The 13,936-nt window shown below is 35.7% G+C and overlaps 3 protein-coding genes across 3 annotated transcripts in view; all 3 read right to left on the minus strand.

The window, feature by feature from the left end:
* The window catches only part of LOC134846966 (acidic leucine-rich nuclear phosphoprotein 32 family member A-like), a 6,434-nt gene extending 3,189 nt beyond the window's left edge, over positions 1–3,245 (minus strand). The window contains exons 1-2 of the mRNA XM_063864425.1: positions 2,958–3,245; positions 1,897–2,007 (exon numbers count right to left, since the gene is read on the minus strand). Of these exons, the coding sequence (XP_063720495.1) occupies positions 1,897–2,007; positions 2,958–3,239 (393 nt within the window). The 5' untranslated portion in view covers positions 3,240–3,245. The remainder of the gene's footprint in view (positions 1–1,896; positions 2,008–2,957) is intronic.
* The window catches only part of LOC134846963 (CDKN2A-interacting protein-like), a 26,534-nt gene extending 22,997 nt beyond the window's left edge, over positions 1–3,537 (minus strand). Inside the window, exon 1 of the mRNA XM_063864423.1 lies at positions 3,528–3,537. The gene's annotated coding sequence lies outside the window, so the exon portion shown is untranslated. The remainder of the gene's footprint in view (positions 1–3,527) is intronic.
* LOC134846965 (DNA repair protein XRCC1-like) overlaps positions 1–13,184 on the minus strand; it is a 23,729-nt gene extending 10,545 nt beyond the window's left edge. The window contains exons 1-7 of the mRNA XM_063864424.1: positions 13,070–13,184; positions 12,898–12,987; positions 9,751–9,923; positions 9,266–9,359; positions 8,167–8,607; positions 7,896–8,037; positions 4,259–4,379 (exon numbers count right to left, since the gene is read on the minus strand). Coding sequence (XP_063720494.1) covers positions 4,259–4,379; positions 7,896–8,037; positions 8,167–8,607; positions 9,266–9,359; positions 9,751–9,923; positions 12,898–12,987; positions 13,070–13,120 — 1,112 coding nt within the window. The 5' untranslated portion in view covers positions 13,121–13,184. The remainder of the gene's footprint in view (positions 1–4,258; positions 4,380–7,895; positions 8,038–8,166; positions 8,608–9,265; positions 9,360–9,750; positions 9,924–12,897; positions 12,988–13,069) is intronic.
* Between the last annotated feature and the right edge of the window lie 752 nt (positions 13,185–13,936).

The following is a 13,936-nucleotide window of genomic DNA, read 5'->3' on the forward strand; positions in this document are numbered from 1 at the left end:
TAAAACTTCGCAGCACATGCAATACAAAATGTATGACTATGGTTACCAGCAAATGAAAAGATAAATCAAAAATTGAAAAAAAAACCTGCAAAAAATCTTTGTCAAAAAAGTTACAAAAATTGCAAAAAAGTCAAGAAAATCCTGGAACAAAAATATCTGAACCGTTACAAGCTTTACAAAGAGCTTTCAAAAAGCTAACACAGAGGCGAAGCTGTGCTGTGCAGATACTTGCGAGAACACGACCAAAAAGCACCAAAAACAGAAATAAGCCTCGAAATAGCAAAAACTCGGCTATGTCTAGGATTTGATTTGCGACCTACTGCAATCAAAAGATTTTGAGTCTCACGCACTATCTACTCAGCCACGCAAGCTTAACAACCGACAAACACTAGTCACGAAGAAAACAGCTACATACGCTAATAAATTGCCAATGCTATTCAGCAAAATCGCACCGAATACAAATATATTCAATTTTTAAAGTAATAATTTGGATGATAACAAACTGAAGGCATCACACCAATTTTGCATGTAGTAATTTGCAAAGCATAAAGCCACAGGTATAAAATAAGCATTTCAAAAATTTGCGAGATATATTGAGTTAGAACGTTTCCGAAATCGAGTTATTGTTATTGTGTTTGAAACAAATTACTTCTTTCGGTTCATTTGATGAATTAAAAATGCATCAACTGTCTTACCTTATTACTATTCGAATATCAAAGCCCATGCTTTGAAGAAGCTGTAAATGAGCCCAAAAAGTGGCACCAAAATTGGCGACTTAGGTTGGAAAAAAAGAAGGTTCGTACTAATACACTCGCTTCGCAAGTGTAAAAAGAAACCGAACCTTTCCGCGGGACACAAACCGACAAAAATTGGCAGACACAAAAATCTAGAAAATTTCAAACTTTTCAGTTTCGACAAAAAAACAGGTTCCGACTGAAATCTAACTTCTGGGATTTTTCGTCTCAAGCATGGGTGTCACCACTGCACTAAATGCACAGAACACTCCTTGATTTTATAAAGAAAAACAATTTCCAATAGTTTTTATTGAACAGCAGTAAAAAAATCAAAAAATAACAATAAAATAGGCAAAACATCTTGGAATTCAATTAGTCGCCCAAAGCCGGGATACACTGAAATGTTTTTTGATTACAGTAAAAATTGCCCAATTATTGGGCAAATTTGGTGCTGCGGTAACTAAGCAGACAAACAGAAGTCCGAAAAAGATGTTTTGACGCGCGGCCAATTTTCAGCTTACAAAAAAACAGATCCTGGCGGGATTCGAACCAATGACCTTTGATTTTGTAGGCAGGTGCGTAAACTCTTCACCACATGCGCGAAATAAGGTCTGAATTTTGGTTTGATTTCATTTGAACCAAAAGTAAAATGATTCAAGTGATTCTGATAAACTAGTTGTTAACCCGAAAAAAGCCTATATTCCGGTTTGATAATGCTTGCTAATCGCAAGCTTAATAACTATTATTTCGATTCCCGAAAATTTAAGCAATAAAAAAACCACACCAAGCTTAAATAGTCCGTTCTCTTCGAAAGTCGGAACAATTAAATCTCCGCTTAAGCGTTAACAGCACGAAATATATCGCGCGTTAATAGTCTCCAATTGGCAATCTTTAAACCCCATAACTTTATGAAAAAAGATCACAGGCAAAAAAAAATCTTTTTTAAATTTTAACTCAGGACAACAATATCTTTCGAATGACATACCTAAACTCCGTCAAAAATTGGTAGTTAAAACTTTGGAAAAAACTCCCGAGCATAAATACTCCGTCATTTTCTTTACAAATTGTCGGTAAAAACACACATGGACTGAATCGTTTCGACTGATTCGACAAATTGATATTCGCATTTAACAAGTATATTAGAGAAGTTTGAATGACTCACAACTTGGCTTTCCAGCAAAAATTCTGATCCACAGTTTGGCTCATTGCAGTGCACGAGATAACAAGTCTCACTTCTGCTCTCTTCGCGGAAGAACACAGCCGTGTTACAAGACTAAAACACAAATGATTGATGGTCAAAAGAGGATCTAATAAAAAATAAGATTAGTTCGGGCTCTACCCCGACTCACCTATTGTACCCACTCAAGAACTTATAACGACCCTATAAAGGAATAACTAATCTGTCTAGCTAATTAGAATTTTGTTTCTGTGAGAATTTTGTCCCAAATTTCGGAGTGTTTATATATTACAATAGGTGGCAGGTTTGAGTTAAATAGCTGGATCGCTTTTTGTTATACTTCAAACTGTATTTAAAATTTTTTTCAATAGCCAAATTTTTGACAAAAGAAGAGTAAAATCTATGTTTTTGGATATTATTTTTTCTGGCAAAGTATTGTATTTACAAAAACTTTCTTAGCAGGATGTACAATTGATTGAAAATGAAATGACTATATTCTGCATTATAGTTCTAAAATGTGAACTTGCACTATACACTAAATTGGTGTAAATAAATTAGTTTTAAAAAATTAAAAAGTTTCAAGTCCACTTCCCTGAATTTACAAAACAACACTTGCACTTGCATTGAAAGTTGCTTACAGGAAAAACCAGATTTGTGATGTGGTAACAAAGCCGACAAATTTTCAGCAGAATAACGGAAATTCAACAATTCAATTTTCACCGATTTTTTTTCAATTGCATATATACTAAAAAACAAGTTCCGGCCGAGAGTCGAACCACATCTATTTACTACCTAAATTAAAGTAGTTTTATTTGAATTTTCAAGAATTTGAGCATGTCTGAAATTTACCATTCCTACACAAGACCATTCCGTGCCTAAAGTTATTTACGGGGAAAAAAGTCTAGTATCCGATTGCAATACCCTTGCTTATCTCAAAGGTAATAATTGCATTTAAAACTCAGAAGCAATTAAACTGAGTTCTGGAAATAAAAATGCAGTTAAATTACGCCCAACGCTAACCTTACAAAAAAGAGTATAAAACTAACCTCGGCGTTGTTTCCCATTTCTTCCATGACAGACGAGTACACATCACAGCACATCTGGGCACACACAGACGCATCATCTGCCTCTTTCGCCCCCAGGTAGAACCCCTTGCCCTTTTCTTGCAGCCCCTCAATGTCCAACAGCTGGTTTTGTCTCATGTCCAAGTCACCGCATGGATTACTTTCGTCTGCCATTACGTTTTGAATACTTGTCAGTAAGCCCAGAGTCGATAGGCACAAAAGCATAGTTGTAAGCGGCGGGTTCATTGATAGCATGTTGTTCATGTTCAATTTTGATTTTTGACAATAGTTAAATAAGTGATTTGATTTATGCAATATTTTCAATGAAATATGGCTACACAGCCCGGATTGCAAGAGTTTACAGAATAAAGGACCACTGACAACGATGAGAGAAAATCTTGTTTTTAGAAGCTCGTTATATTATTAAATCCAACAACATAGTCTATTTTCATTAGTTAATAACCACTGACTGAGATGAAAAAAAAATCCAACACTAGTGCTGAGATATGTAAAATGTTAATAAAATTGAAAAAACATATCTTTTTTTTTTCAATTTAATAAGAATACAGATTTGTTTTAAATTGACATTATGAGTGAAACATGTACATTTGTGGACACGAGGAATAGATAAAGCATGGGAGCCAACAGTTTTCAAGTATCCACTCTTATTTGCACGTTGGTCACATGTGCTATTCAAACAGGACCAAAAATAATCTCGAATGTCGGAAAATCTTTTTTATTAAAAGAAAAAGTGCATAATACATGCTCAACCCGTTTTTCATGTGTTTAATAAAATGCATTTCAAAAATCACGTGAAAAAGAAAATTCTCCATATCCAGAGCATCCCAAAATCCATAAAACCATACCCGGAACATCGCAAGCTTCAAAGGCAACAACAAATTCAGAGTTCGCTGACTAACAATTACTCTGCGTGCTGGCATGTTGTGAACTTAGATATCAACTTCAGTGGATTATCATCAGACAAAATAGACATCATGCTTACAAGTTCATTCTTAGACAAAATGGCAGAAATTTTTCTATGGGGGGTCAGGCGATTTTTTGAAAAATTTTGAAAATTTTGCCGACGTTTTTTTATAGGTCGACCAATTAGATTTTCCGAGCTCTCCTAAAATAGTATTAAAAAGAATTTCAAAGCAAAACCGCGAAAAATTAAATTTCAGCCTAAACAACTTTTAAGACTTCCTGAAAAAAAAAATAATCGGGGCCTATATAAAAGTCTGAACTACGTTCACCGACTCTTAAAAAGAGTCTAAATAACAAACATGAGGTGTGTAGAGGTGGCATTGTCCCAGTCTTGCTTGTATTTGGCACCCATCGCAAGCGCCTTCTGTCTCAACTCCCCCCTCAAGGGATTCACAAAGCCACTCAGACAGAACACCACGTCTAAAACACACATTTACACATACACATGTGGTGCATATTGATCGACAGCCAAATTAGTCATCAGAACTGAAGAGTTCGGAAAATTAAAAAAAGAAACACAATCATTATTCCGACATTCGACGGAATATATGCTTCGTTGGCTTTTTTCAGACCAATTTCTGCGAACAAAATAATAATGTTTAATATAAAATTCTACACCCTAATGAAATAATTGATTAGTTTAACAAACGTGACAAGATATTCTACAAGTCATCATTTTTATTAAAGCTTTGGCTCTGTGGGTTCAAAAACGCCAAGTTTATTCTTGGCCAATTTATGCGCGCTTTAAAAATCGTATCTATGATGCTGAAAGCGTAACGTGAATTAATTACATGTGGCGAATTAACTAGCACTCAAAGTTAATCCATATCAAAACAAGACTTCTCGTGTACAATGCAAAGCCCTGAATGTTCCGACTGCCCCTTAACCCATATCGAATAAACTTTGGGAGAAGAAAATTTTGAAAAACTAAAAATCTTGGACAATATCAAAGATCAATTGTAAAAAATTTGAGTCGTACAAAATTAAAATGATCGATTAGCTAGCCTCAATTCAATTTGGAACGATTTGTTGTGCGAGATAACTCGCGTTACGTTTTCAAGTGCGCATAAATTAGTCCAGAGCAAGGCAAAAGTAACAATTTTCAAACTGCCATAACTTTGCAAAAAATGATCGCAGAAAACTTTTTTAAATTTGATTTCAAGGAGTCGATATTTTCAGTTAAAAAAAAATCAGACGATTAAATGAAAAAACATCCCAAGCATAAATATTCCGTTTTCCTCGAAAGTCAGAACAATAAGGCAAGCTAATCGGTCATATTAATTACAATCACGACTCAAAATTTAACACCCAAAATTGACGCTAAAAGCCCAAAAAATCTATCGTTTCTCAAAATTTCTCAACCAAAAATTAATGCAGATCAAACAAAGGGCAGTTGAACGACTAAATAGTGTCCTGATATACGAGCAATTTCATTGAACTAGCGTGTACCGCACCTCCGGTGCTTCGAATTTTTGACAACTCATGAAAAACCACACATATTGGAAACCAGATCGACGGCACCCAATTACAGGGTCGGTAATTTCAAATTTAATAAACTTTTTTTAATTCCAATTTTCTGTCAAATCCCAAGAACGTCTAAAATCGAGAACTCCAAACACTAGAGTCGTCATTTTTGGAGGCAAGATTATTCGCAACCCCTGAGAGTACCCTAACAACACCCAACTACAGGGTAGAGAAATTCAAATTTTGAACAAAAAAAATAATTCAAGTTTTTTGAAAAAAAATCACTACAAACGTGATATCTCGAGAACTACAAGGATTTGAGCCATCACATTTGGAGACAAGATTCGCAACCTCTGAGAGTACCCTAACAGCACCCAACTACAGGATATAGAAATTCAAATTTTGAACATACGTCCAAGTTTTCTGAAATGTTTTTGAAAAAAATCACAAAAAACGTCATATCTCAAAAACTACAAGGATTTGAGCCATCACATTTGGAGACAATATTCGCAAATTCTGAGAGTACCCTAACAGCACCCAACTACAGGATATAGAAATTCAAATTTTGAAGAAAAAATAATTCAAGTTTTTTGAAAAAAAAATCACTACAAACGTTATATCTCGAAAACTACAAGGATTTGAGCAGTCATAATGGGAGGCAAGGTTTGCAACCCCTGAGAGTACTCTAATAGCCCCCCGTCCAACTACAGGATTGAGAATTTGAACTTTTTTTGAAAAAAAAGTGATTTTTGAAATGCATTTTAAATGCAAACGGCTTGAGCATGTATTATGCACTTTTTCTTTTAATAAAAAAGATTTTCCGACATTCGAGATTATTTTTTGGTCCTGTTTGAATAGCAAATGTGACCAACGTGCAACTAAGAATGGATAGTTGAAAACTGTTGGCTCCCTTTTTCGTGAAATTCAAAGAGCTTTCAGGAAACTTTTTTTCTTTTTATTAGCGAACTTGCGAGCATTAGTGTATTAGTACGAACCTTCTTTTTTTCTAACCTAACTCGCAAATAAAAGTGTCATTATTTAGTGGCACAGTGTTCATTATTTGGTGGCACTTCTGCTATTATCACGATCTGAAGCATCGGAAATTTCATAGCATCTGTTATCTGCTTGATTCCAGGCTAGTGTTTGTGATTAATTGGCTAAGTAGGTCGCAGATCGAATCTCAAACGTAGCTGAATTTTTGCTAATTCGAAGCTTGTTTTTACTTTTTTCTTATTGCACCTCATAGAGCTGATTATGTATTGTTCTGGCTAGTACGTGCGAAGCGCAGCTACGCCTCTGTGTTGAAATTTTCAAGTAAACGTTTTTTCAAAAACATGTCAGTTGTTTGTTTCCATTACTCGTTTTCAACTGCCAGTTCGCTTTGTTTTTGAATATCGCTTGATGGTCAAAAGAGATCCTAACGCCCATATATAAACACAAGGTTACGAAGTTATCGGGTTTGTTGATAAGCTAGACTTAACAGTGGCGTGGTGCGTCGTGCCGCAATTGGGGACTAATCATTTGCAAACTTTCGAAAACGAGACGGTGGAATGTTTTATCTTTTCAGACTTTTTCAACATGGCTTTAACACCAAGTTACGAGAAGAACAATTATTTTATACGCTAGTTAAGCTATAGTTTGTCTGTTCGAAAGTATAGTTGCAGCTTTTTCGCATGTTCATAAAAATTACGAAAGTTTTTCTTGAAAATAAAAATAAACCTTCAAAAATTTTCAGTTTGTTTTTTTTTTTCCATTTTTTTAAATATGCGGTGGTTGAAACACTGTGTGCTACCTGAACAGCGAACAGATTTTTTTCAATTTATTGTATTTTGTTAGGATTTTTAGCTTGTCTAAACATTTAAAAATGTTCACACGTATCAGAAATTGTCAAAGATTTACCAATACTAAAATTGAATAAAAAGAGCTATTTTTAACCATTTCTACTGAGAAAGTTATTACTCGGCGTACTGACATTTAGCTTCGATTTGATTAGTTCGCAATTGAGTTTTATATACTTGAATTAATACCGATAAATGTGTTGAGTTACTGTAATATCCAGCTCGTGAAAAAAGAAAATTAAATCTGCTTGATAATCAATTATATAGTTAAATGCGGGCTTCACTATCTCGCCATGTTTAAGCTTTTAAACGTATTATTTTTGCATGTTTAACGAAGGAATTTTTGCGCGTTTAAGCTATATCGTATATTGCAATTGTTAAGATTTTTTCGATTTTCCTGTTTGAATTTTAAATGAACTTAATATAAGTCAAAAATTCAAACCACGAAAAACCGCGTTTGAGCATCAACAACTTTTGGGACGTTTGCCTGAAAAATCAACATAGCCTGTAAACTGCCTCCACTACGTTAATTTACCTCGAAAAAAACACGATTGAAACTCGAGGGCTTATGTTCACAGCAACTGGCTATTTTCGCTTGTGCTCACTGATAGTTCAAACGGCGAGTAAAACATACCTTTCATCAAACACTCAAACTTGTCATATTTCACAGCCGGTGCTGCTGGCTTCTTTGAAGCGGATTCCACTGATAGTTTTCTCTCTTTCTTTACAGGAGTCAGTTTCTTTTCAGTGGATTCTTGTGAATTCTCTCGAGTTAGCTAAAACCAATACAATTGAGGGAAATTGAAGGCCACTCAAGGTCCGATTTCTAAGATTCAACATAAAGACTTGCCTCTATCTATTCAAGAAGATTCAATTTTTTTTGAATTTAGGATAGAAATACTTACCTTGTGTTTTGTAGTTTTTGAAGCAGACGATGGTGTTTTCATTTCCCAATTGGGCATTTTCCGCGGTGGTTTACTACCAGTTAAAGGACTTTCTTTTGAATTATCTTCTATTTTCGAATCTTTCGCAACGAGTGTAGATGGAGAATTGACTCTCATTTCAGAAGCTATACTAACAGATGTTTTTGTTGGCGTGTTTTTCGAAATGTCTTCTTTCGAATTCTGCTTAGAAATGGTCGGTTTTGTGGAACTGTTTAAGGCTATTGAGTTTGTAAGCGACTGTCTGTTTTTGAAGAAAGAGCCAATCTTTATGGTGTCTGGAGCTAGTTCGCTTGAGGTCGAAGGTACTGTAAGAGAGGCTAGAGCATTTGCACTTGAGTATGAAGAAGTTTGCACTTCATGGCTTTCTCCCATCAGTTTGAAAAACGTCAGCCCGTATAGATGCTGAAATTATAAGTAGCGGTAAGTTTTAAAACCTTTCGAGCAGCCGTGGCCGAGTGGGGGTAAGGCAAGCGTCTCTCAACATGAGGACCGTGCGTTCGAATCCCAATTCGCGCATGGTTGGAGGGGCCCTTATTGTCGTTCGCCTCCTCTAGGTGGGACGACTACGGCAAAATTGATGACATGCCCCATCCCCAACAGCAAAAGGTTCATATATCTCCCCTAATTGAGAAAAACATGCACATTTTGCTTATTTTCCTGGGTTGGGTAATGTTGGCTCACCCGGAAACAACCAGCACGGATTACGTGGACCTCGAACCACCAACCTTTTGACTAAGAGGCGTAGGTTTAGCCACTTCACTGCTTCTTCCCTAACGAGAGTTTATTCTTAAAAACATTGATAGTACTGAAAACTAGATGTTGTCAATTTGTACTATGACGTTTTCAATTCAAATAGGTTTAAAATTGGAATCGATGAAGTATAAACTTGCACAATATGTCTGATTTTTCATTTCAAAAATCATTGCCTTTAGGTCACTACAACTATGGGTAAAATTATGCTTCACAGATTTCCATTAACTTGCCCCATAGAGTAAACGAAACGACTGGTTTATGTCCAAATTCGTAGTCTGAATAAAACTGGAAGATCGAGTAGACTTACATTATTGAAAGGCTGCGTGCAAACCACTTTCACTCGGTCCCAATACTGATCGCGGGTTTCAGCATTCAGTTTAGCCACGGAGAACATTTTCACCCTGAAGTAGACCAGATATGCAATATTTAAGGAACCAATAATCAAGTCCATCTCGTTCCGCAAAATCTCTTTAATTGCCGAGACCTATGTATTTTTTTGTTTTATTTTTTTGGGCGGGAACAAATTGTTTACCCTTAAGGAACGGGTATGGACAAATGTGCACTTTAAACCAACGCATTATTTTACGCAGACCCATGAGAAAAAATACGTTTATGAATTGTAACATTTTTTCATGAATTTTGAAAAACTGAATATAATCCAAAACACGGAATCTTAGAGAACATTAAACAAGAGTAACTTTGCAATACTTGCGACACAATAATTTTTTTGCTAATTTAAAAATCAGTTAAACTCCATTGTTATATAATAACCAACACAAAAACTTAACTGACCCCTGCATATTTTTCTCGTTTCTACTGTCCTGTAGTGTCATAAGTGAGCTGCAGAGGAGTAGTACTTTGAAGTCCTCCTCTTTAAGCGAAGTGGCCTTGCCCACCAACACCTCCACAAACCCACTTCCATAGTTGCCCACGTGCACACTCGTGACCTTGGTCGAGCGCTGCAGCTGCAACAAAAATACAAAATCAAGATAATCCACTCGAGAAGTTTTCCAACAAAATATTGAAAAAACTCCCTCTTCATGAAATCCTAGACAGTCCTCATGTGTAACACAATTTTAATTCGGAACTTGATTTCAATTAGGAGCTTTGATACAATCAAAATCAAAATTTTACAAGCAGCTTAAAAATCTTTTTGACCACAAATAAACAGCAAGACTTTTTCCAGGTCTATTTGGAGAAAAGTGGCAGCTTGATCTAGAAACAGTAGTAGTTACCTGTTGATGTGGAATCATCGCAAAAACCTACACAGTTACGACACCCTTGCTGATTGCAAGAACTGACGAAAAATTGATCTGAGTAGCAAATTGAAGACCAATTCTTCTTGACACCGGTAGAATTTTTCCGAAATACTTAATTAGAAGAAGAATCACGACAATAAAGTTTAAAATATGAGTAACATTAGACATTTTTACGAGCTTTCTTTGAAGAAGTTGAAATCACAAGAAAAAACAACTGCTAAGGGCAAAAGACGATGAAACATGAATTGTCTGACTAGCAAAACGCGGACCAAAAATCATCTCATCGGACAAATTTTTCTGAAATATTTTGGAACAGGAAACACGACAAAAGGGCTAAAATATGACAAAAAAAATCTACCAGAAACCCCTCCAAACGGAAACAATATCGCTACACAGAAAAACTGTCTGAACCCCCCCCCCCCCCCCACCTCACTCAAACATTAATTTTATGGTCTAACGAGGGGTTTTACAAAGTTACTTATGAAGACCAAATATGTTTGCCATGGCCTAATTAGTCTGCATGGCAACTTTCATCACAATCGGACAAAGTGAACAGTAACTTCAAATATAAAAAATTGCAGGTGGGGGGGGGGGGGAAGAGCCAAAATAAGTTATTTGTATATATTGCAAGAAGAAGGCAAAACACTGGTGGACTAAGGTTTCACAACAGAACGATACATGAGCCACACAGAAACACCAACAAGTTTAACTGCATAAACGGCAACCGAAATTCTAAACAAAAAGGCGAAGCTTCGCTTCGGAAACATTAGCGAGAACACGAAATAAGCAGATCTAAGCTCTTTTCCAGCTTCCCACCCCCCTCGTAAAATTACAGAATTAAACTGCTCAAAAATTGTTCACACGGCGTTTTGCATGTTAAAAATGTTGTATAAAATTGTTCACCTGTTCACGCTGACACGTTTTAACGCAGTTTATAACATGAATAGTAATTATTAATAGACTTTCATAAATTGAATTTCAGAAAACATCAAAGGAGGGAACTGGAAAAGAGCCCAGCTCTACATAGTGCAGTAAGAAAATTAGAAATAAGCCTCGAATTAGCAAAAATTCGGCTACCTCTGAGATTCAAACCAGCGACCGAGAGATTATGAGTCTCACACTCTAGCCACTCAGACACGGAAACGTATTAAATATAAAGCACTAGCCACAAACAAAGCAGAGAACAGATGCTATACAATTTTCAACTCTACAGTGAAATTTACAAATAAGTGAACACTTTTAATGAACACTTTTATTTGCGAGTTAAGTTAGAAAAAAGAGAAATATCGTAAAAATACGCTACGCTGATGACTTGTGTAAACATAATCAACCAATGAAAACCACAAGAATGCGTAAAAAGGAGAAACGCTATAGAATGTGTGTTCGAACGCCATAGAAAGAATTGATCTGACCTTACATATTACCAACTTCCTGCCAGGGCATATCAAGGCAAATAAATCATAGGCCCGAAATGCGAACAACCGTGGGCAGCAAACAACATTTCGCGCCATAGCCGAACATGCACAGGAGGACCCTTGAGGGGTGAAAACTATAGAAAACAGAAATAGTGTAGTCAAAATTTAAAAAGTCGGACAAATAAGCCGAATAATAGGTAGACCAAGGATAATCTAAAATAAAAAAAAACCCTAATCCAGTAAAAAATTATTTAATGTACACATACCCGTACATAGTGGCGTGCACGGGAAATTTTCGTGTGGAAGGGGGTTCCGAATTTTTTGTAGGCCGACCAAATTAACTTTCTGAGCCTCCGAAAGCCTACAAAGACCTTTTAAAGACGTTCTATTTGCACTTTTTTGTCACGAGCATCCTCCTCGAACTTAGTATATTGGCGCCAAAAACGCTTTTACCACCAAAAGGAGTAGACACTTGGAGAAAATTTGGCAACCAGTTTTGAGGAGGGCTCCCTATCCCCCGCCACGCTACTGTCCGTACCTTAATATGCGGCCTAAGCCGCCTTAATATTCAGTTTTTTAGTAAAAAGTCAAGGCTACGATTTGATAATTTCTGCTAATATCAGGGGGTAAAAACTAACATATGCTTGCTTTTCAAGCTTTTCAATACAAACGAATTCATCCCTAACAAGAACTCGACACAAATGCGTGGAAAGAAAGCTGCCCAATAGCTGAATGGTTCTACTAGTTGGAAAAAAGTCAGGGAAACCGAGTGAAACTAAAAAAAAATTTATCCTGAAACTTCTGAACTTCTTTTTAATCCACTGGGAAATCTTAAATTTTAAATCCATTTCGAGCCTTAAGACAAAAATCAGCAGCAAAAATAATTTCCAAAATTCTAGATCTATGCAAAATCTTTGAATTTTAGATATATCATTTATACTAAGTTACATACCATTTTTAGCAATAGTTAAACTCAAAATTTCAGGAAATTGAGTATATGTCAGCAGCACAAATGATTCAAATGATTTTGCTTATCAGGTTGTTAACCCACTAAAGTCCATATTCCGACTTAGAAGTGTAAAGAAATCAAATAGCTAACAGTCAAATTTGACTGTAATTGTTTTTTTGAATTTTTCCTGAAAAAAAAGAAAAAAATCAACACTGCGTAGATAATTGCCCTCACTGCAATCATTGACACTTAAAAAAGCGTAAGCAAACGCAGCGATTCAAAAGTCTTCTGATTAATAAGTATTGATTTTTCCTACCTGAACAACAACTGACGCCTGTTTCTCTCCTTTGCTGTTACATGTCCAGTAACCACTACTGTCCGAAAAGATATTAGAAGCTAGATGGTCCTAAAACAGTTCCGTCTTCTGTAACAAAAGTGATTTGGTGCAGATTAATATTTTGGGTATTCAATCTCAACTTTCGACTTACCGGATGCTCCGAGGACACGGAAATAACCTTCTCAATTGATACCTTGGACATTTTTGTGTTTTCACAATGGCATCTCACATCTTCACATTAATCTGAAGATAGCTCAGTCAAAACTGAAAATCAAAAACTTTTTTAAAAATAACTGAAAATTCGTTATCACTAATCTAAAATCTTTACGCGCATACAATTTAGAGCCATTTTTTAAACAAAAAATCTTGCTCGACTGATTAAGACCAAACACCCTCGAATCCTCCATAAAAGCAAAAAAGCTATATCGTAATTTTCAAAAAAAAATGGAAGAACACACGGCTTATCACACGAGTAATCAACTTATTTTTCTTCAAAACAGGATTTTCTTAGAGTTAAAAAAAAACACGATTAATCGGTGGCTTGCACAAGCAGCAAGAAAGTTTAGAACAGTTATTTGAACATTTGAAAAAACAAAGAAAAAACGGGTTTCCCATCTTTTGTGCATTTTTCAAAAAGAAACTATCAATACGCACTCATAGAATAAAACTTTTGTAATCATTTCATCAACAAACTATTCAAAATGCATTCAAATTACGAGATAATTACCCGTGCAAAAAAGTGAACCAACTGTCCAATAATATTTAACCAGACGCAAAAATGCAGTTCTAAAATGCAGTGTAAATTGAAAATCAATAAAAAACATAGCCATACTCCACAGATGATTCTTCACTTGAACTTCTAATTCTTGGATCAAAAATAAACGTAAAGTTAAAGCGGAGCATCGCAACACTTGCATTATAACGCAATCATAGCACTGCAAGCTGGCGCTTAGAAAATAAGAAAGAACGCAGTCAAAAAATATTTGACACAGAGGCTAAGTGGAGCTTCGAATCACTT

This window comes from Symsagittifera roscoffensis, chromosome 5, assembly GCF_963678635.1.
Source record: "Symsagittifera roscoffensis chromosome 5, txSymRosc1.1, whole genome shotgun sequence".
NCBI classification, from domain to species: domain Eukaryota; kingdom Metazoa; phylum Xenacoelomorpha; order Acoela; family Convolutidae; genus Symsagittifera; species Symsagittifera roscoffensis.